The following is a 26,933-nucleotide window of genomic DNA, read 5'->3' on the forward strand; positions in this document are numbered from 1 at the left end:
ATAAAGATAAATGATTGTTAGTCAGTAGTAGTGAATTATTTTGCAATTAAAGGTAAATCTAGAATGCTTATATAAAATATTTTGTTATTAACAATTTGATAGAACAAAAATTTAAACAAGTAATTCACCAAAGTCCGAGTGTTTGTGTCACAGAAGTTAAATGGAGTAGTATTTATCCAGTCGTGAAAATCTTTGCATTCTTTAACCACAAAAGCGGCGGAATAGTCGAGCGCGTTGTTTCCGTAACAGCTGTTGTTAGAAGATACAGTTTACTTAGTTTAAAAATATTATATTATAGCACACATTATTGCGCAAAAAACGATATAATACGATTCGAATGTTTGGAGCGTTTTGACGCAGCTTATAATACGATGCATACCATTTCTGAAGTCAACGGATTAAATATTCATTGTTAAGATATGTTTCAATTTGCTGCTCGTCGAGAACTAGTGTTTTATAAGTTACTATTTATAGATAAAATAGCCATATCATACTGTAGTAAGGGTATTTGTACATGCAATAAACACACGTATGAATTGACAATATTTACACTTGTTAAGAGTTTTTTCTCTATAAAAGTAGCAGGCAACCAGACTATTTCGTTTCTTAACCTAAGTGTGGTTTATGTAAAGACAAAAGGCGCACAGGGTGATCACACAATTCGATACATAAGCTTTTGAGGTTGTACTAATGTTTGAAGCACAGCTCACTTTAAAGGAAAAATTAAAACATGCCTGACGTGGTAATATTATCATCCGAATAGGAAAAATTGTTAAACATCTGCAACAATGTTCACGTGAAAGAAAATGGAATAGTAGATGATCAATTCAATGTAAGTGTTAACAAATTACTTATAATTTGCATTAATATGTAAAATTATGCAACCTTGCTTTTTTAAGTTTTAATTGAAAACTTGTCGATTGTGTTTGAACTTTTGAAATACTAAATTTTTAACTTTTTTCAATCTTGGGCCAAGCACGGGTAAAATTGAAAGGTTGACGCAGTCATTTCCTCACAAAGTATTTCGAAATAGTACTTGAAACGTTATGTACTTTCTGAAGGTAGCATAGCCTACAACTGGAAGTTGCGTGTTCTTAGTCTCGTTGTCCTACTTCATATATCCTGTCTCGTTGTCCTTCGAGTGTGTGTCTTGTTTTCCTTTCTTGATTGCGTGTACCAAGTTCCGTTATCCTACATGTTGGTAACAAGTCTCATTGTCCTTGTTACGTGTACCATTTATATGTGGGTCAAGTGTTTGTAGCAAGTCTCGTTATCATACGCGTGTAACGTCTCGTTGACCTTCTTGCGAGTATAAAGTCACGCTGTCGTGATAGCGGGTACCATGTCCTTACTTAATTTATTTATGTACGTCCTAAGTGTTCTAAGTGTGTGTATACCTTAATTTCACGTACCATGTTATGCTTATCCTTATGCTTTCACCATGTTTCGATGTCCATTGTGTGTTAACCATGTACATATACAACGTATCGTTCTCCTTAGTGCTTGTACCACGTATAGTTGTCTTAGAGACAAATGGCACATCTCGTTGTCCTAATTGCGTGTACCTCGTCTCATTGTCCTTAGGTCATGTACCACGTCTCGGCGTCTTTAAGGCATGTGCCACTTTTCCTTGTCCATAGTGCACGTACAACGTCTCGTTGTCCTTAGTGCATTTGCCGCGTCTCCTTGCTCTTGGAGCATGTACCACGTCCTTTTGTCCTTAGTGCGTGTACCAAGTATCCTTGTCCTTAGGGCATGTACCACGTCTCGTTGTCCTTAGTGCATTTGCTATGTCTCCTTGTCCATAGTGCATGTACAACGTCTCATTGTCCTTAGGGCGTGTACCACGTCCCATTCTCCGTAGGGCATATAACATGTAACGTCTTGTTCTCCTAAGTGCATTTTCCACGTCATCTTGTCCTTAGTGCATTTACGACGTTTCATTATCATTAGGGCATATGCAAAATCTCGTTGTCCTTCGTGCATGTAACACGTCTCACTGTCCTTAGTGCGTGTACCACGTCTCATTCTCCCTGGGGCATATGTCACGTCTCGTTGTCCTTGGGGCATGTACCACTTTTCGTTGTCCATAGTGCATGTACCACTTTTGTTCGTTCTTACTGCATTCGCCTCGTCTCACTGCCCTTAGTGCATATACCACGTATCATTGTCCTAAGAGCATATGCAACATCTCATTGTCCTTAGTCCGTGTCCCATGCCACGTTGTCCTTAGGGCATGTGTCACGTCTCATTGTTCTTAGGGCATATGTCACGTCTCATTGTCCTTAGTGCATGTGTCACGTCTCATTGTCCTTATGGTATGTGTCACATCTTATTGTCCTTTGTGCATGTGTCACGTCTCATTGTCCTTAGTGCATGTGTCACGTCTCATTGTTCTTAGTGCATAATCAACATCTTGTTGTCCTTAGTGCGTATACCACGTCTTATTGTCCTTAGTGTGTGTACCACGTATCGTTGTCATCAGTGCGGGTACCACGTCTCGTTGTCCTCAGTGTATGAACCACGTCTTGATGTCCTCAGTGCGTTTACCACGTCTCGTTGTCAAATTGGCCTATACGACGTCTCATTGTCTTTAGGGAATATGTCACGTTTCATTGTCCTTAGTAAGTGTACCACGTCTCGTTGTCGTATTTGCGTAAACCACGTATCAATGTCCGTAGGGCTTATGTCACGTATCGTTGTCCTAAGAGCGTGTACCACGTTTCCTTGGTCCTATTGTCGTAAACCAAGTCTCATTTTCCTTAGGGCATATGGCACTTCTCGTTGTCCTTATTGCTTGTACCACGTCTCGTTGTTCTCAGTGCGTCTCGTCTCGTTGTCTTTAGGGCATATGTCACCCCTCATTGGCTTTAGGGCATATGACACGTGCCATTTTCTTAGGACACATACTATGTTGCATTGTCCTTGGGTCATATGCCACGTCTTATTGTCCATAATGCATGTACAACGTCTCATTGTCCATAGTGCATGTACAACGTATCGTTGTCCTTAGTGCATGTTCCACGTTTCATTGTCCTTAGGGCATATGTCATGTCTTATTTTCCTTACTGCGTGTACCACGTCTCGGAAGCTTTAGTTCGTGCACCACGTCTCATTGTACTAAGGGCATTTAACACGTCTCATTTCTCTTAGGGCATTTGTCACGTCTCATTTTCCTTAAAGCATGTAGAAGATCTCAATGTCCTTTTCCTAAGGGCATATGCCACACGCCATTGTCCTTCGGGCATATGCCACGTCTGATTGTACTAAGGGCATTTGCCACGCCTTATTGTCCTTTGAGCATCTACTACGTCTCGTTGTCCTAAGGGCATATGTCACGTCTTATTGTCCTTAGGACATGTACCACGTATCGTTGTCTTTAGGGCATATGTCACCTCTCATTGTCCTTAGGACACATACCATGTTGCATTGTCCTTGGGTCATATGCCATGTCTTATTGTCCATAATGCATGTACAACGTCTCATTGTCCATAGTGCATTTGTCAGATCTCATTGTCCTTCGGGCATATTCCACGTCTCGTTGTCCTAAGTGCGTGTACCATGTCTCGTTTTCCTAAGTATCATTGTCTTAAGGGCGTGTACCACGTATCATTGTCCTATGTGCATTAACTAAGTATCATTGTCCTAAGGGCGTGTACCATGTCTCGTTGTCCTTAGTGCATGTACCACGTCTCTTTGTCCTTAGGGCATATGCCACCAATTATTGTCCTTAGGGCATTTACAACGTCTCTTTGTCCTTAGGGCATATGCCACCAATTATTGTCCTTAGTGCATGTACCACGTCTCTTTGTCCTTAGTGCATATGCCACCAATTATTGTCCTTAGGGCATGTACAATGTCTGTTTGTTCTTTTGGCAATTGTCATGTCTTATTGTCATTGGGGCATATGCCACGTCTAATTGTCCTTAGGGCAAATGTCACGTCTTGTTGTCCAAAGTTCGTGTACCACGTCTCGTTGACGTCAGTGCGTGTATCACATCTCCTAGCCTAAGTGCCTATACCACGTCTTATTGTCTTTTTAGCATGTACTACGTCTCGTTGTCCTAAGGGTATTTGTCACGTCTTATTAGCCTTGGGGCATGTACCATGTCTCGTTGTCCTGAGGACATATGTCACCTCTCATTGTCCTTAGGGCATATGGCACGTGCCATTGTCCTTAGAACGCATACCATGTTGCATTTTTCTTGGAGCATATGCCACGTCTTTTTGTCCATAATGCAAGTACCACATCTTATTGTCCATAGTGCATGTACAACGTATCGTTGTCCTTAGTGCATGTTCCACGTCTTGTTGTCCTTAGGGCATATGTCACATCGTATTGTCCTAAGTGCATATGTCACGTCTCATTGTCCTTGGGGCATACGCCACGACTCATTGTCCATAGTGCATGTACCATGTCTCCTTGTCTTAAGGGCATATGTCACGTCTCTTTGTCCTGAGTGCATATGTCACATCTCTTTGTCCTGAGTGCATATGTCACGTCGTATTGTCATTGGTGAATAAGCCACGTCTCATTGTCCAAAGCGCATGTACACCGTCTTATTGGGCACAGGCCCCGTCTTGTTGTCCACAGTGCGTGTACCATGTCTAGTTGACGTCAGTGCATGTATCACATCTCCTAGCCTAAGTGCGTGTACCTAGTCTTATTGTCCTTAGGGAATATGCCACGTCACGTTGTCCTTCCTGTGTGTACTACATCTCGTTGTCTTTAGTGCATGTACCACGTCTGATTGTCCTTAGTGCATAAACCACGTCTCATTGTCCTAAGTACATTAACCACGTATCATTGTCCTATGTGCATTATCTAAGTATCATTGTCCTAAGGGCGTATACCACGTCTCATTGCTCTAAGTGCATTAACTAAGTATCATTGTCCGAAGTGCGTGTACCACGTATCGTTGTCCTATGTGCGTGTACCACGTCTCGTTAGCCTTAGGGCGTATACCACGCCTCATTGTCGTTAGGCCGTGAACCACGTCTCATTGACTAGGGCGTGTACCACGTCTCAGTGTCCTTAGGGCGTATACCACGTCTCATTGTCGTTAGGCCGTGTACCACGTCTCGTTGTCGTCAGGGCGTAAACCACGTCTCGTTGTCGTTAGGCCGTATACCACGTCTCATTGTCCTTAGGGCGTGTACCACGTCTCAGTGTCCTTAGGGCGTAAACCACGTCTCATTGTCGTTAGGGCGTATATCACGTCTCATTGTCCTTAGGGCGTATACCCCGTCTCATTGTCCTTGTGGCGTATACCACGTCTCATTGTCCTTAGGGCGTGTACCACGTCTCATTGATCTTAGGGCGTATACCTCGTCTCATTGTCCTTAGGGCATGTACCACGTCTCAGTGTCCTTAGGGCATGTACCACGTCTCAGTGTCCTTAGGGCGTATACCAAGTCTCATTGTCCTTAGGGTTTCAACCACGTCTCATTGACCTTAGGGCGTATACCACGTCTCATTGTCCTAAGGGCGTATACCACGTCTCATTTTCCTTAGGGCATATGTCACGTCTCATTGTCCTTAGTGCATGTGCCACGTCTCGTTTTCCTTAGTGCCTGTACCACGTCACCTTGGCCTTAGAGCGTGAATCATTTCCTTGTCCTAAGTGCATATGCCAAGTATCGTTGTCCTTAGTGCATATACCACGTATCTTTGTACTTAGTACTTGAACCACGTCTCATTGTCCTTAATGCATACACCATTTATCGCCTGTTCCTTGGGCGTATACCACTTAACGTTGTACCTAGGGTGAGTACCACATCTTCTTTTCCTTAAAGAGCATCCCTATGGCGTATACCATGTCTCGTTGATTTTGGTGTTCATGATTTTGTCTTTTACTGGACTGTTGAAAAGATCAAGAGGCACATAGTTTCTGTGAGTCAGCTTCCCTATCCTGCCAACGTTTGAGCCAGTCCGGCCTCTATCAAGGCATAACAAAAAACAGGAAATGACGTCGATGTCAAAAACAAATAAACAGACGTCAGCAAGGTTAATATTTGACATGAAAAAGGGTCATAGTCTTTACTAGCAGTAAAATATATGATATCTAATATAAGGACAATATTTATTTTCAAAAGGACGGAGCATGATCACATTTCAAAAATAAATGTCTGAGCGTTTCTCGATCATTGCCACACACTACATGTGCCGTTTGAAAAACAACCTTAGTTTAGTTTATGTTCACAAAAACGATTTGGTGCAAATACTTGAAATAAAGGTGTTGCCCTTTCCGACAAGCCAGCGATTTGTTTTCACATAACTTAGTGTTTAAGATTTCATTTTGCTGTATATCCTAAACTTTAAAGCTCGCATATTTCGTTTATTAACCACATGTTTTGAGAAAGTTTAAATGTGATAGATTAGCCGCCATTAAACCGTTCGCTATTTTATCTAAGGTTGTTTTAATAATACATTTCTTGCTGCCGATTTACTAATAGACCATCTTTAAATCCAGTTGTTTTTATAAGCTTGTGTTTTTAAATATTTCTGCTTCGCTTATATCGTTTGTACGATTCGCATCCCATATATTGTTTAACCTTTGTGTGAAAGAGGGAAGAAAAATTGGTTCACGCCGCGTTGTAATTGAATGATTTCCAAAGGTGCAAATGTTTTTACGAGGTTATGTTGGTATATTTATTGAATACAAATTCATTAATGACATTCTTATAAACAATGACGTCACATAATTAGTCATGTAATTCCGGCTATTGGAGGGCAGCGACATACAAAGAAATGATAACTAAAATTATGATCCATCGACTAGATGAGGGACTTTAAATGGACTTATTTGAATGTCATTTCTGATTTTTGATGATTTACACTTTGGGATACGTCCGGGAGATCGATTCCTCTTGATCATGCGCGTTCATATTTAATGTATATGTACAAATGGTGCATACCTTATAGTTCTTATAGTTACATTTGTATTATCGCATGTATCTGTGTATGTTAAACGATTATCCGTGTTCATTTAAACAAGATAATCACAACAAAGCTTTGATGCGCTCATGGCTTTCAAACCTCTCCATTAAGGCCAAACAGGTTGATATCCATTCGGGCTATCCTTCCATTTGATTATCCCCCAAAGGTATAACCTAAAATGACTGACATTGACCGGATTTTACGCGTCACAGTTGAACAACAAGAGCGTTGTTAAATAACTCAGTAAAATGTACTTCTTTAACTCTGCAATGTTTGTAATATTATGATTTATCCGATAAATATTATGGGAAAAAAGCGAAATGGCATATGAAGCTTCTTTCAAGTGTGTCATTTATGGAAGATTAGATTCAGAAAATGAATTTCCGTGAATGAACATGAAACTTTGAAACAATTTAATATTATCAGTGTAGTGTGTCAAGACACCTTATCAAAATGTAAATGTATTCAATAACCAAGAGGTCAATAAACATTTATTGGTAATCTGGCTTGTTTTACAAATAGTTGATCTCGATTCTATGAGACTTTGGTAGTATATGGCCCGTATCACAAATGCATGAACTACTATTTGTAAATCATAACCTTGAAGACAATTGCAAACAACACCAATCATAATAACACTTGTAGGGTCTATACATCTCAAGGATTTAATTGTAACTTCATACAAAACTGCTTTATTTTTTACATTAGATATGACATACCAGTATGTCAGAGGTTAATCAATCAGCTACCGACCAACCCTTTCAATTAATATGAAAAAGAACAAATTAAAACAAGCATTTCTTTTAAAAAAAGATAAACAAATTATTAAAGACTAAAGCTTGCTTATAACAAATACTGTTTTATAGCTGAGTAAGGCTGATACAAGATGGCGTCGAAAATGGCGTTCGACAGCACAGAATCCCAAAACTGGCTGAGGCAATGGAAGGCCGTTTTCGTCACGAGGAGAGCTCTACTGCCATATGTCAAGTCAAAAGCTAGCCATGTGCATAATGATATTCTACAGAAAGCATCGAATGAGCAGACTTGTTCATTAGACCATGGTGATATATATGACCGGCAACCAATACCTTGTAAATTCCATGAAAAACTTCGAAATGAAATCAAGGTCATACACACAAGACAGAAACCTTCCTGGAAGAACGCTTCGACTGACACTTGGCGAGACTCTTCGTTTGCTGTCGCCAAGTTATTCATGCAACCAGCAGGGTATGATGATAAATCTTCATTTGATGAGATTGACTTCAACGGACTGGCAGTCTTTATATATAACTGTGGGAAAAACACGCTAAAAACAACTGTAAAACCACTATCTGACGAGGTAATGATATGATCTCTACATCACTTCCATTTCTATTAGACAATAGAATATGAACGGCTTTGATTAAAATTATTACGAAAGATAATTTCCCCATGAAACTAAACTTTATCATTCGCTTTATTTGATGTTATTAACTAATGCATCTTCGGAAAACGTATCACACAAATACACTATGCAGCAATAAGTACAAGCTTTCAACGAGGATTCACCTCGCATTGAAAACAAACGCATGCGAAAAAAAAAATATATGTTCAAACGAACTCATGGTAAGATGAGAGTAAGAATTCGGGATAATGTGTATTTATCAAACCAAATTTAACCCTCAGGCTCGGAAGTACGTCAACAAGATCCGGCATATGCCCGACTTATGTTCAAGTGCTCTGACAGACCAGGCCACCACTGAGTGTATAGACAGCATGATTGCGTTGCTAAACGATCCAGATTTCCACGGCGATCCAGAGATACCAGGAACAACAAGACAGCTGGATAAGGTAAAGGAAAATAAAATAAGGCGGTATAGGAAGTTAACGTAGAGATAAAAGGATGATATATGGACAAATAGCGTCCAATAGATGAACGATAGACACAAGGGTAAATTGACCAGAGATATAATTAAATATACGATGGTTAGAGACCCCAAAAAAGCGACATAGGGATAGCGACACGAAACTATGATAAACAAACGGGCAGGAAAGTGCCATAGATATGTTAGGAAGTGACAGTGTAATATATAATAGACAAATTTAGAATAAAGCGACAGAGAGAAAAAGACAACCAAACCGATTGAATAGTTTCAGAGATACTCTAATATAGACAAATAAGTAAATAAATACAGATATACGATATTGTGTGACAGACATAATTAAGATAAACAGATCGCAAAATCTATCGACAGAAAGAAATAAGTTAGACGGACGGACTGAAATGTTAAATTATATATACGGATGAAATAGCGACCGCGGTACATATTACGTTAGAGAGGTGGAGACAATAGCGACAGCAGAAGTAAGGTAGATAGCCGATGGAATAGCATCTAAAATACATATAAATATAGACAGACGGATATAAGAGAGATAGACGGAGACGGAATAGCGAATGAAATCCATATTAAGACGGACAGGCAAGTGACAGATAGGAATATAACAAACAGATTAAAGAAGAAAATATGGTAAAAGCAACGAAGGAAAAATATGTTCGGACGGTAGAAATCGCGATAAGTTTACTTTAATATAATAAATATTCGTTAATTATTAGACACTCAGGTACGCTAACTAGAATCGATTTTCTAAATCTTTAAAATATATAGACTTTTCAATACATCAGGGACATGTATACATCTATATATATATTTTTTTTGGGAATATACAAGGCAATGAACCAGCGTTTGTTTGAGTGCAGAAAAACGCGGATGTTTCTTAACAATCATATCTATTTTATCACATTTAATTAGCATATTTCAAACTTATTGAGTATAAATCAGCATTTCAGTATCTTACTGAGAATTAATACTTGTTACGAAAAATGCATATAAAAGGTTTTGAAAAAATGTTTGATCTTTAGCTTTGTCTGAAAACAAGTTAGAAAGAGAGACGTATGGACAGATAGACAGACTGACAAAAGATTGACCTACAAAGGCTGGCAAATAAAACTGGATATATCTTGTCCTAGACGCTTTCTTTTTGTTAATAATTGCCTTGCCTTATTAACATGTAACAATTAGGGTTCAATATTGGTGAGATTCATTCACATCCCGAGTTACTAATGATACTGTAACTCTACGATGTTTTAATAAAGTCTCATCGACATTTACAAATCATCTTGATTCATAACTTCTTAAACAATACTTCCATTGGCATTTCTGGAGATGTTTTTAAAGATAAATTAAAAACGTATTTTGTGTATGTTCGAACATAGATGGGACCCCTGGAAAAGTTTTTTTTTCAACTATTGTTTGCAACGACATGGACATTTGTTGATTTCGTTTGTTCGTCCTTTCGTTCGTTGGATCGATAGTTCATTCATTCGAGCGCTCGATCGATCGTTCGTTCTCATCGACTGTTCGTCTGATCGTTCGTTCGTTCATTCGTAAGTGCGTTCATTCATTCATTAATACAATATTTCATTAGTTCATTAATTCATTAATTAACTCATTCATTCATTCATTCATTCATTCGTTCGTTCGTTCGTTCGTTCGTCCGTCCGTCCGTCCGTCCGTTCGTTCGTTCGTTCGTTCGTTCGCTCGTTCGTTCGTTCAATTTTCTTAAAATTGAATTAAGATTTTTATTTTACTTAAAGTACTATGAACATTTGCGTTAAAAGTTTTTAACTTAAAACGAACAGAGCCAAATTTGGACGGATACTATGAAAAAAGGACATCAGAATGACTACCTAGGTAACAAAGAAACATGTGTTACAGTAGGGAGAAGAAAACCTGTGTCAGAGTAAACTGAAGAAAGAGGTGCTGCAGTAGGCTGAAGAAACATGTGTTACAGTAGGCCGAAATAACATGTGTAACAGTAGGCCAAAAAACATGTGTTACAGCAGACAGACGAAACATGTGTTACAGTAGGCAGAAGAAACATGTGTTACAGTAGGCCAAAAAAAGGTGTGTTACAATAGGCCGAAAAAGTGTTTTACAGTAGGCCGTAAAAAGGTGTGTTACAGTAGGCTGAAATAACGCGTGTCACAGTAAGCTGGAGAAACATGTGTTACAGTAGGCTGAAGAAACTTGTGTTACAGTAGGCTGAAATAACGCGTGTTACAGTAAGCTGGAGAAACATGTGTTACAGTAGGCTGAAGAAACATGTGTTACAGTAGGCTGAAGAAACATGTGTAACAGAAGGCTGTAGAAACATGTGTTACAGTAGGCAGAAAAAAAACATGTGTTACAGTAGGCTGAAGAAACATGTGTAACAGAAGGCCGAAGAAACATGTGTTACTGTAGGCTGAAATAACGCGTGTTACAGTAAGCTGGAGAAACATGTGTTACAGTAGGCTGAAGAAACATGTGTAACAGAAGGCTGTAGAAACATGTGTTACAGTAGGCAGAAAAAAACATGTGTTACAGTAGGCTGAAGAAACATGTGTTACAGTAGGCTGAAGAAACATGTGTTACAGTAGGCAAAAGAAACATGTGTTACAGTAGGCCGAAGAAACGTGTGTTACAGTAGGCCAAACGAACATGTGTTACAGTAGGCCGAACAAACATGTGTTACAGTAGGCCGAAGAAACATGTGTTACAGTAGGCTGAAGGAACGTGTGTTACCGTAGGCTGAACGAACATGTGTTACAGTAGGCTGAAGAAACATGTGTTACAGTAGGCTGAAGAAACATGTGTTACAGTTGGCCGAAGAAACGTGAGTTACAGTAGGCTGAAGAAACAAGTGTTACAGTAGGCAAAAGAAACATGTGTTACAGTAGGCCGAACAAATAAGTGTTACAGAAGGCTAAAGAATCATGTCTTACAGTAGGCTGAAGAAACATGTGTTACAGTAGTGCGAAGAAACGTGTGTTACTGTTTGCGGAAGAAACATGTGTTACTGCAGGCTGAAGAAACATGCGTTACAGTAGGGAGAAGAAACATGTGTTACAGTAGGCTGAAGAAACATGAGTCACAGTAGGTGGAAGAAACGTATGTTACGGCAGGCTGAAGAAACATGTGTTACAGTAGGGAGAAGAAAGATGAGTTACAGTAGGCTGAAGAAACATGAGTTACAGTAGGGAGAAGAAACATGAGCTACATTATGCTTAAGAAACATGTGTTTCAGTAGGCTAAAGAAACATGTGTTACAGTAGGCTGATGAAGCATGTATTACAGTATGCTGAAGAACCATCTGTACCAGGTGGCCGAAGAACCATATGTTATACTAGGCTAAAGAAACGAGTGTGACGGTAGGCTAAAGAAACATGAGTTTCAGTTTGCAGAAGAAACATGAGTTACAGTATGCTGAAGAAACATGTGTTACAGTAGGCAAAAGAAACGTGTGTTACTGTAGACTGAAGAAACATGTGTTACAGTGGGCTGAAAAAAACATGTGTTACAGTAGGCTGAAGAAACATGTGTTGCAGTAGGCTGAAGAAACATAAAGTACAGTAGGCTGAACAAACATGTGTTACAGTAGGTTGAAGAAACATGTGTTACAGTAGGTTGAAGAAACATATTTTACCGTAGGCTGAAGAAACATGTGTTACAGTAGGCTGAAGAAACATCTGTTACAGTAGGCTGAAGAAACATTTGTAACAGTAGGCTGAAGAACCATGAGTTACAGTAGGCAGAAGAAACAAGTGTTACAGTAGGAGAAAGAAACTTGTGTTACTGTAGGCTGAAGAAACATGTTGTACAGTAGGCTGAAGAAACATGTTTTACAGTAGGCCGAAGAAACATGTGTTACAGTAGGCTGAGAATACATGTGTTACAGTAGGCTGAAGAATCTTGTGTTACAGTTGGCCAAAGAACCATATATTACACTAGGCTGAAGAAACATGAGTAACAGTATGCTGAAGAACCATATGTTACACTAGGCTGAAGAAACATGAGTTACAGTATGCTGAAGAAACATGTGTTACAGTAGGCAAAAGAAACGTGTGTAACTGTAGGCTGAAGAAACATGTGTTACAGAAGGTTGAAGAAACATGTGTTACTGTAGGCTGAAGAAACATGTGTTACAGTAGGCTGAAGAAACATGTTTTACCTTAGGCCGATGAAACCTGTGTTACAGTAGGCCGAAGAAACATGTGTTACTGTAGGCTGAAGAACCATCTGTACCAGCTGGCCGAAGAACCATATGTTACACTAGGCTGATGAAACATGTGTGACGGTAGGCTGAAAAAACATGAGTTACAGTTGGCAGAAGAAACATGTGTTACAGTAGACTGAAGAAACATGTGTTACTGCTGGCTGAAGAAACATGAGTTACAGTAGGGAGAAGAAACATGTGTTACAGTAGGCTGAAGTAACATGAGTTACAGTAGGCTGAAGAAACATGTGTTACAGTAGGCAGATAGAAGATGAGTTACAGAAGGCAGAAGAAACATGTGTTATAGTAGGCTGACGAAACATGTGGTACAGTAGGCCGAAAATACATGTGTAACATTATGCTTAAGAAACATGAGTTGCAGTAGGCAGAAGAAACATGTGTTACAGTAGGCAGAAGAAACATGAGTTACAGAAGGCAGATAGAAGATGAGTTACAGAAGGCAGAAGAAACACATGTCTTACAGTAGGCTTAAGAAACATGTGATACAGTAGGCCGAAAAAACATGTGTTACAGTAGGCTGAAGAAACATGTTTTAGAGTAGGCTGAAGAAATATGAGGTACAGTAGGCTGAAGAAACATGTGTTACAGTTGGTTGAAGAAACATGTCTTACAGTAGGCTGAAGAAACATGTTTTAGAGTAGGCTGAAGAAATATGAGGTACAGTAGGCTGAAGAAACATGTGTTACAGTAGGTTGAAGAAACATGTGTTACAGTAGGTTGAAGAAACATGTGTTACTGTAGGCTGAAGAATCATGAGTTACAGTAGGCTGAAGAAACGTGTGTTACAGTAGGCCGAAGAAACATGTTTTACAGTTGGCTGAAGTAACATGAGTTACATTATGCTGAAGAAACATGTGTTACTGTAGGCTGAAGAAACATGAGTTACAGTAGGCTGAAGAAACGTGTGTTACAGTTGGCCGAAGAAACATGTGTTACAGTAGGCAGAAGAACCATGTGTCACAGTTGGCCGAAGAACCATATGTTACAATAGGGAGGAGAAACATGTGTTACAGTAGGCTGAAGAAACATGAGTTACCGTAGGCCGAAGAAACATGAGTTACAGTATGCTAAAAAACATGTGTTACAGTAGGCTGACGAAACTTGTGTTACTGTAGGCAAAAGAAACATGAGTTACAGTAGGCTGAAGAAACATGTGTAACAGTAAGCTGAAGAAACATGAGTAACAGTAGGCTGGAGAATTATGTGTTACAGTAGGCCGACGAAACATGTGTTACAGTAGGCTGAACAAACATGTGTTACTGAAGGGAGAAGAAACATGAGTTACAGTAGGGAGAAGAAACATGAGGTACAGTAGGCCGACGAAACGTGTGTTACAGTAGGCTAAAGAAACATGTGTTACAGTAGGCAGAAGAAACATGTGTTACAGTAGGCTGAAGAAACATGGGTTACAGTAGGGAGAAGAAACATAAGATACAGAAGGCTGAAGAAACATGTGTTACAGTAGGCTGCAGAAACATGTGTTACAGTAGGGAAAAGAAACTTAAGTTACAGTAGGCTGAAGAAACATGTTTTACAGTAGGAAGAAGAAACATGGGCTTCAATTGGACAAAGAAACATATTCTACAGTAGGCTGAAGAAACATGTGTTACAGTAGGCCGAAGAAACATGTTTTACAGTAGGCCGAAGAAACATGAGGTACAGTTGGACAAATAAACATGTTTTACAGCATTCGAAGAAGCATATGTTACATTAGGCTGAAGAAACATGTGTTACAGTAGGCTGAAGAAACATGTGTTACAGTATGCAGAAGAAACGTGTGTTAAAGTAGGCCAAGAAACATGTGTTACAGTAGGGAGAAGGAACATGAATTACAGTAGGCAATAGAAACTAATGTTACAGTAGGCCGAAGAAACATGTGTTACAGTAGGCAAAAGAAACATGTGTTACAGTAGGCCGAAGAAACATGTGTTACAGTAGTCCGAAAAAATGTGACTTACAGTGGGCCTAAGAAACATAAGTTACAGTAGGCTGGAGAAAAATGAGTTACAGTAGGCAGAAGAAACATGTGTTACAGTAGGCTGAAGAAACTTGTGTTACTGTAGGGAGAAAAAACATATGGTACAGTAGGCTAATGAACCATATTGTACAGTAAGCAGAAGAAACATGTGCTACAATTGGACAAAGAAACATGTTTTACAGTAGGCCGAAGAAACTTGTGGTACAGTAAAGAGAAGGAAAATGAGTTTCAGAAGGCTAAAGAAACATATGTTATAGTAGGCCGACGAAACACGTGTTACAGAACGCAGAAGAAACGTGTATTACAGTAGGCCTAAGAAACATGTGTTACAGAAGGGAGAAGGAACATAAGTTACAGTAGGCTAAAGAAACATATGTTACAGTAGGCCGAAGAATCATGTGTTACAGTAGGAGGAGAAACATGTGTTACAGTCGGCCGAAGAAACATGTGTAACAGTAGGATGAAGAAACATCTGTTACAGAAGGCCAAAGAAACATGTGTTACACTAGGCCAAAGAAACATGTGTTACACTAGGCTGAAGAATCATGTGTTAAAGTAGGCCGAAGAAACATGTGTAACAGTAGGCTGAAGAAACATTTGTTACAGTAGGCCGGGGAAACATGTATTACAGTAGGCAGAAGGAACATGTGTTACAGAATGCCGAAAAAACGTGTGTTACAGTAGGCAGCAGAAACATGTGTTACAGAAGGCCGAAGAAACATGTGTCACAATAGGTCGAAGAAACATGGGTTACAGTAGGCAGAAGAAAGATGGGTTACAGTAGGCAGAAGTAACAAGTGTTACAAAAGGCCGAAGAAACATGTGTTACAATAGGCAGAAGATCCATGTGTTACAATAAGCAGAAGAAACATGTGTTACAGTAGGCAGAAGAAACATGTGTTACAGAAGGCCGAAGAAACATGTGTTACAGAAGGCCGAAGAAACATGTGTTACAGTAGGCAGAAGAAACATGTGTTACAGAAGGCCGAAGAAACATGTGTTACAATAGGCAGAAGAAACATGGGTTACAGTAGGTAGAAGAAACGTGTGTTACTGTAGGCTGAAGAAACATGTGTTACAATAGGCAGAAGATTCATGTGTTACAATAGGCTGAAGAAACATGTGTTACAGTAGGCATAAGAAACGTGTGTTACAGAAGGCCGAAGAAACATGTGTTACAATAGGCAGAAGATACATGTGTTACAATAGGCAGAATAAACATGTGTTACAGTAGGCAGAAGAAACGTGTGTTACAGAAGGCCGAAGAAACATGTGTTACAATAGGCAGAAGAAACATGTGTTACAGTAGGCAGAAGAAACGTGTGTTACTGTAGGCTGAAGAAACATGTGTTACAGTAGGCAGAAGAAACATGTGTTACAGAAGGAGAAGAATAATGTGTTACAGTTGGCCGAAGAAACGTGTGTATATTAGGCCGAAATAACATGTGTTACAGAATGCATAAGATACGTCCTCGTTTTATATAACATCGATTCGTATTTTCAATCGTTTTTCACAAAATTTTACAGAGTTAATGTTACAAATGTGGCCCGTTATGCGATAATTATCTTTCATTCAATGTTAACTTAAAAAAATTAGGCTTTCGATATTCGTACTTTAAACGTGTCGATTTGCTTTAAATATGTACTGTGCATTGTGTGTGTAATTCAATGACTAGTTGTTCATTATTCCTTACATAACATTATTTAACTTTCAGTTTAAGACACAATTTGAAGAGCCCAGCTCGGAATTGTTGAAATATATTATCGAAAATACTGTGATTAGAGGCATCCAAGATATTACGGAACTTACTTCTGCTAAAGAAGGCGAATGGAGTGAAAAAGCTAATGCGATAAAGGGTGACTTTGAGAGGCTCGGTGATGTTTTAACGTCAAGTTTACAGGAACACGGAAAGAGCGCCAATGACGATATTAAGAACTCGTTTGAAAATGCTCGTGCAAAGTTGGATTCATGTATAGAAAATGCTAAGCAAATTCTCATTCAGGCAACCAAAGAGGAAAGAATCAAACTAGAAGACGCTGCTAAGTCCGGGAAACTTGAACTCGAACAAACACTTAATGATTCAGCGGTGGCGGGACGGGATGAACTACTTGAAACGACAAAGGACGGAAAATGGGAACTAATTAAAACCGTTAAAAGCGGAACAAGACAACTGGAGGAGGCAACTGCGGATGGAGGAAAAGAACTACTTGTAACGACAATGGACGGAAAACTTAAACTCATGAAAACCTCTGAGAACATAACAAGACAACTTGAAGATACAAGTGCAGATGGAAAAAACGAACTATTAGAAACGACAATAAGCGGGAAAGGGGAGCTGAAAGATGCGATTGAAAGCGGAAAAACCGAGCTGAAAGGCATTATCGAACGAAAAAAACTGACGAGCACGAATGACGGAGAAGAACAAAGACTGTACAAATTAACCACCAAAGCAAAGTCAGGTAAGACTCTTGAAACCAGCATCTTCTTATCATTGTATCAAGCTTATTATGGTCATTACACCATGTATGTCACTTGTACACGTTTGTGATGTTTGAAGGGTTATTTTTCTGCATGTTGTGTCTTTCTTTCAGTGTATTTCGGTATTTTAGGCCATTCCCTTATACCTCTTAACAGAAACGTATATACTTTCTTTTGCATGATGCATAGTCAGTAAAACATTTATTCTATACCTAATTTATACGTCCAATCGTAGACGCTCTTTTAAACCACATGACCGTAGAACATATTTCCGCATTGGGACGCACTAGCTAACAAAAATCCTATATTTATTCCGTATTGAACAGTTCACAGGTCCCATGTCAAACCTATGATAAAGACGAAACCCGCGAAAAGGTTCCGATTGAAGCTCCAAATCAAAAGTCGCTCTAGAAAGAGCGTTTTGATAAAGTCTTTGTTATTAGCGGTCCAATATTGTAGTTTGTAAACAAAAAATTAAAAGTTCTTTGGCTTGAATGATTGTAAAATATATCAGTTTATACATTGGATACCTGTACCATATTCTGTACAATACGGAAATTGTTTGGACGAAAAGGTAAAGGTATCTAACGAAAAGGTAATTTAACAATTTCTGTACAATACAGAGTATATTTGGGATTATATTTATTGGTAAAAAATAAAAAGGTCATTTAACATTGTTCATATTACCAATATGACTTTTCAAGCTGTGTACTCGTCCAAATATATATCCGTAGTGTACAGAACAATCTGAAATAACCTATAACTATTATTGAAAATATGCAAATATAACTTCAAATTGTTCAAATACAATTAATATTGTGTATATAAGGGACGTTTCTGATTGTCACTTTCATATATTGGCCGTACTTGAAACCATAAAAAAAATATAATCAGTAGCACATTTTCAATCAAGTTGGGCGATAGGCAACAAGTTATCAATGCACAGACAATTTTCAAACACGACCAAAATGCAATATATAAACTCTTATAACTACCATAAATTCACGCTCACCTACAAACGGTCTATCGCGCGTGACAGACTGGATATAATTAACTTGTGAAGTTAAATAATATAAGATAAAGCTTATAAATTTGCATTTGCAGGAGTTGCATCCCTTCTTTATAGATAGGATTTAAATGAGGGTAAAGTTCATTGAATAAATTATTTCTGTGGATACAATTATGTAACAAAGGAGATATTTCAACAACAATATAATGTGTAGCAAAAGATGCTCACCATACATGAGTGGGCAGTTGATACAAACATTTATGAAACAAGCTAAGGGAAAGTTATAGAGCCAGTCTTTGGTGAGCTTTAAAACTTTCCCGTTACTAGTTTCATTTCACATTATATTTTGATAAATTAAATGGCAACGAATTTAATATTATGTTAAGCGCTTGACACATAAGTCGCCATAATGAAAAGGTTATACATTTCGGTAAAAAGCTTGACGCTAAATTAGTAATGTAAAATGACGTCAATATCAAGTTTAACTACACTGGTATACCATTAGAAAATACGTTATGGTAGCATTACACTCGATACAAACCACTTCATATGATAAACGGTTCATCTGTTATGGGTGAAATAAGCGGATAGTTATGGAGTTATTAATAGCTTTTCATTAAGTAGAGGAATGGGCTTTTTTTTAAAATGAGAAAACAAATAATTGTTTTACCCTTAAGCATATGATTTTGATAACACCGTCGAATTCCCATCAAATACATAGAAGATATTATAGAAGTTTTCAAACATTCTGTATCACTTTTCATTCGGTGTGAAACCCAAAACATGTTTATAAACCGAACACGATATACTACTGGTCTTCAGAAAATTCTGTGTTTTGATATACTAGTAGTAGTAAATTCCAAAACATGTATATACCATGTCTGAATTAGTATTGTATATTGAGTCAGTACGATTTAAAACTAACGAAACAGAAACATTACGACGAATCGCAGGCTTGCCAACTGCAATTAATCAAATAAAAATAAAATGTATGTGACAAGGAATTTTAATTAGACTTACACTCTGAAAGTCAGCGACAGGGTAACAGTCCATTTTGATTGTACTTTTTGATTGTGAAAATAAGCACATAGTATATATCTAACACAAAGTCGTTTAAAACCAACGTCCATAACATCACGCCAGTTGTATATCATTAAAATTTGACGCGTGACATTTATCTTTTTAATGCCCTGAAAGCATTACCTAGTCATACTGCCCGTCGGTCCTGTGTCCATCTGTTACTATCATATCTTAGCTATAAATGAACTGAATTGTATTCGATTGAAAAAACAACAACAAATAAATGCACCGCAGCTTTGGAGTTTGTCATTTAAAGTCTAGCCTAAATGTCAAGGTCACAAGTTCAATCAGCAATTACACCAACTTGGCCAAATCGGAGCCATTGGTCACGTTCTTAAGACAGTTTGCTTTTATATTCAAAAGCTTTAAAATAGTTTGCTGTATGCAAGCACTGCCTATTTAAACGCGTCATGAAAACCTCGTCGCAACCATAATGTCTTAGCCCATTTAACATTATCAGCATGGCAGTTTAGTCAGATAAGCTTGAATAAGTCGTTCTGAACGTTGAATGATACTCATATCCAATACGAAACTGTAAGTGTAACTGAGCAGCTGATTTGAAATACACATGCACTAACATGCGTTTATGACTTATCTTTGTCCTGCTCTTATGCACATTATGAAAATCACAGCAATGCGTTGTGTCATAACCTTTTAAGCTTTTAATAAGAATGAATTTAAAACTTCTATGCATAGTTGTTAGCTGCATCGTTATATGTATGGTATATAAATTTCGTGCTCTAACTTAGAAAGGCCGAAGTCAGACGATTTTATAACAAACGTTAATATCACAGTAATAACTAATTAAATCAATACTCACATAATTATCCATTTGGAGAGTGTGGTGCTCATGACGTTTGTGCTGCTATCGCTTTTTTAAAACATATATTAAATTGTAATGAAATCATTTGTTCAACATGTCAGCAATAGTTTGCCCTAAACTAATGGCTGTAAGTCCGTCCGGCAAGGCCTTATCGGCGTCATTTGTTTCTAACCCTGTTTAAAGACATTTTAATTAATTAACACCTTGTTAATTATATCGTTTTCTGTGTAATGCAAATGGATCAGAATCAGAATCAGATCATAACACAATCTACATAATATTTAACATCCCATTCAAACAATGATATGCCAAAATATGTACTAAAGTTATTGTTTTAATATATACTCAATTATCAACTTTTTCCTCTGACAAGTAGGCATGTTGTCATAAATTTAAGGATTTGTTTTACTTTTAATTACTTACTAACATCATCCTATACCAACAACATTGTCGTTTGTTACTTCTTAAATCTATTTTCATTTAGAAACACCTTAAATATAATATAATCATTTTCCAGATTTACAGAAACAGTTGCTTATCCATTACCAAGCATCTCCTGCTGTCAGAATGAACGTCCGATTGGACATTGATGCAGCTGTAGCAGACATTTATGAAAAACCAAAACTTAAATTGAAGAACAAGAAAGACAAAGATGGAATCATAAAAGATGAAAATATATCAGATATGAATAAGATGTTTCTGGGCGAAAATGACACGATGGCCAAAACGGTATTCGTAGAGGGCGAACCGGGCACAGGTAAATCGTCTCTTTGTAAAAAGATTGTCCATGACTGGTGCAGCTTAAAACAATATGGAAAGAAAAAGACGAAACAAAACAACCTGTTGTGTCAGTTCGGATTTTTATTCTACATAAGGCTTCGCGAAGCTTATGATCAATGCAAAATCAAAGATATGATATTACAGTCTTTGATTGAACGGATTAATTCAGACGATAAAGAGTCAAAAGAATTGCTAGCACAGATTTTAAAATCAGAATGTTGCCTTATTCTACTTGATGGCTTAGACGAGTGGAAACATTGTAGCGAATGTAAGCGTGATGAACGAATTCCTCATGTAGAAACAAGTTGGATTAACTGTACAATATTGATAACAACACGACCATACAAACTAGCGGAGATGAAAGTGAACCGCTCAAAGCTCGAAAACCATGTGCAGTTGGAGGGCGTTCAGTCACCAGAAGAACTTGTTCGAAGATTAATTGAGGAGTTGAACAAACATCAAGTAGTTAAACGTCCAAATGACGTAAAACATCCAAGAACCTGCATTGAAGACCTCAAAACGAAAGGTCTGTGGCATTTCAGGGATATTCCAATCGTGCATGTTCAAATTGTTTGGCTCTGGTACAAGGATCAGCTAAAGGCAAACATGATTCTGTCTGAAGTTTACAAGAAAATAATGGAAGAAAGGTGGTGTGAAATGAACGACAAGAAAAACATAGAGTACAGCAATTCCCCAAAGGAATTTCTTGATTCTTTGAGTAAACTAGCTTTCAATAAGCTGTTTTCAGAAAATGAGGAGGATTCCATTGTTTTCGGCATTACAGATGGTCAGTTTGAGAAAAAGTACCAAATTGAGTCTCTTGAATCTGGCATCATGTCCTGCAGTAGAAACCTAGGTGAAAGATCAGCGTCTTATCAATTTTTGCACAAAACGCTTCAAGAGTACTTGTCAGCATTATATTTAGCGAATAGCAGCATCTCAGATTTGCAAAAACATTGTCAACACGTTCAGGAAGTGTATAGACATTACAGAAGAGAAGATGTGTTGAGCATGCGTCAGATGTTTCTGTTTCTATGCGGCATGAATCCATCTGCTTCTGAAATGCTTTCAAAGTCAATGAATGAACTATTTACTGAATACTTTGAAAGAGACGGCTATTCGATGCACAGAGCAAATGCTCTCCAGAGCATGATGGTGGACGGGTTTGAGGAAGCGATGAGAAGCGGACACACCGGAGCCGAGGTCTGCCTGCAGCATGTCGTCCTCGGTGGTGATATGGGCACTCTTGATCAATTACCAAACAACAAGCCAATGATGAAGCAATTCTTAGATACAAGAAAATCCACTTTTGTGTCATTATGTATAATGGAGGAAAGTGACCTTTCTTATGTGCTGCAGAACAAGAAAGATCCAAATGTACTTGATTTAGAGACTTGCAAGAATCTAAATTATGTTGTTTTAAAAGAGGTTCAATATGATGACATCAACTTGCTGAATTTGAACAAATTAGTAGAGTGCAGCGTACAATTCAGGCACAACAAACCAACAAATACACTGGTTTCTTCACTTCTGTCGTCAGATTTAACGTGTTTGAAAAAACTTGAATTGACTAACGTAGGATGGGAATGTAAAGGTGAAGAAATCATCTCAAAACTTTACCAAATTCAACACCTAGACGTCCGATGGAGCAACAGTCCGGCAAATGAGTGTCAACTCGACTTTGGGCACCTTCGAAATCTCAACAAACTCTACTTAATGGGACTTGCTTCCTCTGACGTTGTTAATCTACATATGCTCAGTCTTCGAACGTTAGGGGTCAGCTTTCAAACACAGACAAGAGCACGACGGTTGATGGCGGCATTTCCAACACAAAGCGACGACACAGTCAGTTCAAACCTGGTAAGTTCTACAACGGAGTTTTAAATAATTTCAAAACTCTACGATACATAAAACGTACACAAGTAGAATAAAAGTGTAATAACAAACCATTTTATTCAGTTATCTTATGTTAGAAAATACGAAATACAAGCAAATTATTCGGAATGTATACCAGACCAGGAACAATATTTTCAGTGACTAAGCTAGCATGGATATATCGGCCTGACAACAAGTAGATGTTGCCATAAAAATCCTTTAAATGTCAGTTCGCCTTTATTTTGCAACACGGGTCTTACATCGGTTCAACATCGGTTAACAATATCAACCCGACACCAAAATGAAGTTGTCTGTGGTTTTCATTGTATTGTTGGGCCCAAATACTTCCAATTTTACGCAGATTAAAAATACTAGCGATAATTTAATGCATGTTTTACATGAAATTTGTGGTCACGTAGCTATACAGTCCCTTTAATAAGTTATGTCAGTCTTAATTGAACTTGTGTATTGAAATGCGCGTTATTGGTTTATGGCCCCTCCATATGTGTCATTTCTGCGGGACAAATTATGTAACATTGGTAAATCGTTTATGACATACGATAGGACATTGAGAGGAATAGACTTATGATTAGCACATTTATTGTTTGTAACAATTTTAGGGATTTTGCTTTTTTGTTTAAAATTTGGCGATTATCCCGTTATTTACTTTTTCATATCAAATATGTTTTTGATAAAATGGAGCTTGATTTGGATATTTCAAATATTGAAATATTTTTTTGATTAAATGAGTGTGAAGAATTAATTTCGTCAACGTCAATATATCATCCTCCTCAGTTCCATCCCTCTAAGAACACTCGCAAAAGATTGTTTCCCCGGCCCCTACCCAAGTATAGTCCTGATAAAACTTAAATCATATTGACCATAAAACTATTTGAATTATAAAACATACCACTGTCAATTATGTACATGACTCAGAGGTGAGATTTATCATTATCAAACCTCTGATGAATGAGAATGTCCCAGAATACGCTGTAAAAGAACACATAAATGTAGGCAATACTATTCGGTTAGGCTTACCTATGTTTTAGTCTATACGGACCAGTGTTTATATCGCTATTTGTGAAAAGATATTTGTTCGAAACTGTTGTTTGGCAGAATTTGGTCAAAAATGACTTTGATACCTCAGTCATCAACCTGGACCTAACAATGAACCATGTTCCTATTAAGTTTAAGCTGTCTCCTTCAGCATCGACGTCAAATTATGGTCATGTGTATCATATTTTGAATCAAATAATATTTAATTGAGTCATTGTTCATCATTCCGATTTCCATCAGAAAAGCATTAATAACGCAATAGTATAGCTACCAGTATCAAATACACATGTTATATTGCATAATTAGTGATTCAATTGATGATCCTTTAGTGCATGCAACGATGAAAAATGACTTCCAGCATGGTCACAACACATTTATTGTCAAAAATAAGATTAAATTGTCCACTTTCCAAAATTCGAGCTACAGTGTTTATACCGGAAGCCGCCATTTTAATTGAATTTCTTGAAACCAATGCTTAACCATTCGGTACTCCTCGGCCACTTTCTCGAAACAAACTCGGATGTGTATGAACGGTTTACATACTCAAAAATCGGTAATTTTAAGTCCGCTCAAGACGTCATGTAGTAATTTAATTGAGCAGTTAATTTTAATGACTCAACACTTGGGAATCTCAATTATGTTTGCAATAATACACTTCATTGGCAATCAATTTAAACTTAGATCAATAAATACAAGACAAAACACTACATGTAATTAATGATATAATTCAAACATTTACGAACTACTTCTACTGACGTACCGGCATATATCCGAGGTTATTTTCGATAAAAATGCCCGAGGATATTCGAATGATGCTTAACCGATCCATACCAGTATACAGTATAAAACGCCACGCATCGGTTATTTCCCTGAGCTGACTCTCAGATCTTAACCTAGCAGACTGCCTTAACTCGGTCCGTAGACCTGAAGATTTAAACACAATTACATTCTCTCAGATTTTAAGTACTTTGCAGAATATAACACACACTCTTAACCAGAGACAGATTCAGACTCTGACTCTAAACTTCTTTACTACCTATTAAGCTCCGGATTTATTGATTTTTTTCTGAAAAGAGCACTAAAATGTCTGCGAATGTAACGTGATTTGGAAATGAAGTCGTTGGACTTGTGTCCAAGCTCAGTGCGAGCTGACGCTTGATTTGGAAGTGATATCAATATCAATCTGTTATTTAAATATTTTGAACAGTGAATTACCATTTTAACTTATGTCACTGAGTATGTTCTATAACCCAACGGAAAGTGTATATTAGATAAGTGTATATCTTATTATATAAAAAGCATGTATTTGTATTTTTGACATTTGATATAAAAATGGGTTTATCGTTTTAAAATAGGTTTGCTCTTTATATCCTCTTTCAGAGATACATATAAATAATATTATGTCAAAATAAAAAAACCTGTGCAAATAATTGTGTTTAAAAATAATAATCTTACCAATTATCGAATTGTAAACTGTAAAGGGGTGTCAATGATATGTATTAACAAAATATGAGTAAATAAATCATCATAGCGAAGATATTTAATGCCTTTGTATGGGATATTCAATTTTTATCGTTCTAGCAATCATACGATTCATTAATGCGTAAATGCCGTATAAATAGTGTGTGCAGATGACTCGTGTAACTTTGAAACAGCTTAACAATTGTATTCAACACGTATTGCTATTCTCAAGAAAGGTTTGTGCAGTTTCTTATATAATCAAGCATGGTGTTTTTTCCTACTCAAACCAACAAACTTAGTCATTTTGCACTGTTTGTTCCTTGAACATTTACATACTTTGTTAATATGGCATTTCAGGGTGGGACGCTTTCTATCCTTACGTATGTTACATTGGATAACATTATCATATCAGCAACATCGTTCAGACGTTTCGTTAGTATGATGATACAGTCGCGACATTCTGTGAAATGTAAGTTATCGGAGTGTAAAATAGAGCCTGAGGAGGACGTGACGCAGCTGCAGGTCGAGATGGAGAACCAGGCCACTCTTCAGAGGATGGATCCACGGCCCGTCTCAACTGTCTATGCAATATACATTACATTATCCTGTATAACCATGACCGATGCAGTGTTCAGACGTTTCGTTAGTATGATGATACAGTCGCGACATTCTGTGAAATGTAAGTTATCGGAGTGTAAAATAGAGCCTGAGGAGGACCTGACGCAGCTGCAGGTGGAGATGGAGAACCAGGCCACTCTTCAGAGGATGGATCCACAGCCCGTCTCAACCGACTATACAATAGACATTACATTATACCATACAACCATGTCAGCGGCAGTGTTCAGACGTTTCGTTAGTTTGGTGATACAGTCGCGACATTCTGTGAATTGGAACTTATCGGAGTGTAAAATAGAGCCTGAGGAGGACCTGACGCAGCTGCAGGTGGAGATGGAGAACCAGGCCACTCTTCAGAGGATGGATCCACGGCCCGTCTCAATTGACTATACAATAGACATTACATTATACCATACAACCATGTCAGCGGCAGTGTTCAGACATGTCGTTAGTATGGTGATACAGTCGCGACATTCTGTGAGATGTGAGGTATCGCTATGTAAAATAGAGCCTGAGGAGGACGTGACGCAGCTGCAGGTGGAGATGGAGAACAAGGCCGCTCTTCAGATGATGGATCCACGGCCCGTCTCAACCGACTATACAATAGACATTCACTTAGAGTGGATGACCATGTCAGCGGCATCGTTCAGACATTCCGTTAGTATGGTGCTACAGTCGCGACATTCTGTGAGATGTGAGGTATTGGTGTATGAAATAGAGCCTGAGGAGGACGTGACCCTG

General features: G+C 38.1%; 1 protein-coding gene across 1 annotated transcript; it reads left to right on the top strand.

The window, feature by feature from the left end:
- Positions 1-700: 700 nt before the first annotated feature.
- On the top strand, positions 701-26,917 carry LOC128224840 (uncharacterized). Its single transcript, XM_052934954.1, has 7 exons — positions 701-832; positions 7,807-8,279; positions 8,606-8,770; positions 16,730-17,474; positions 20,923-23,045; positions 25,935-26,824; positions 26,911-26,917. Exons 2-7 carry the CDS (start codon positions 7,827-7,829, stop codon positions 26,915-26,917), a joined length of 4,383 nt encoding a protein of 1,460 aa, XP_052790914.1. The 5' UTR covers positions 701-832; positions 7,807-7,826.
- The last annotated feature ends 16 nt before the right edge of the window (positions 26,918-26,933 follow it).

Source organism: Mya arenaria, chromosome 1 (genome assembly GCF_026914265.1).
Source record: "Mya arenaria isolate MELC-2E11 chromosome 1, ASM2691426v1".
Lineage (NCBI taxonomy): Eukaryota > Metazoa > Mollusca > Bivalvia > Myida > Myidae > Mya > Mya arenaria.

Excerpts from the sequence above, each read along its gene's own strand:
- LOC128224840 (XM_052934954.1), top strand. The coding sequence starts at position 7,827 with ATGGCGTCGAAAATGGCGTTCGACAGCACAGAATCCCAAAACTGGCTG. Across the intron at positions 8,771-16,729 it reads CAACAAGACAGCTGGATAAG|TTTAAGACACAATTTGAAGA; the intron begins GTAAAGGAAAAT and ends TTTAACTTTCAG. Across the intron at positions 17,475-20,922 it reads AACCACCAAAGCAAAGTCAG|ATTTACAGAAACAGTTGCTT; the intron begins GTAAGACTCTTG and ends ATCATTTTCCAG.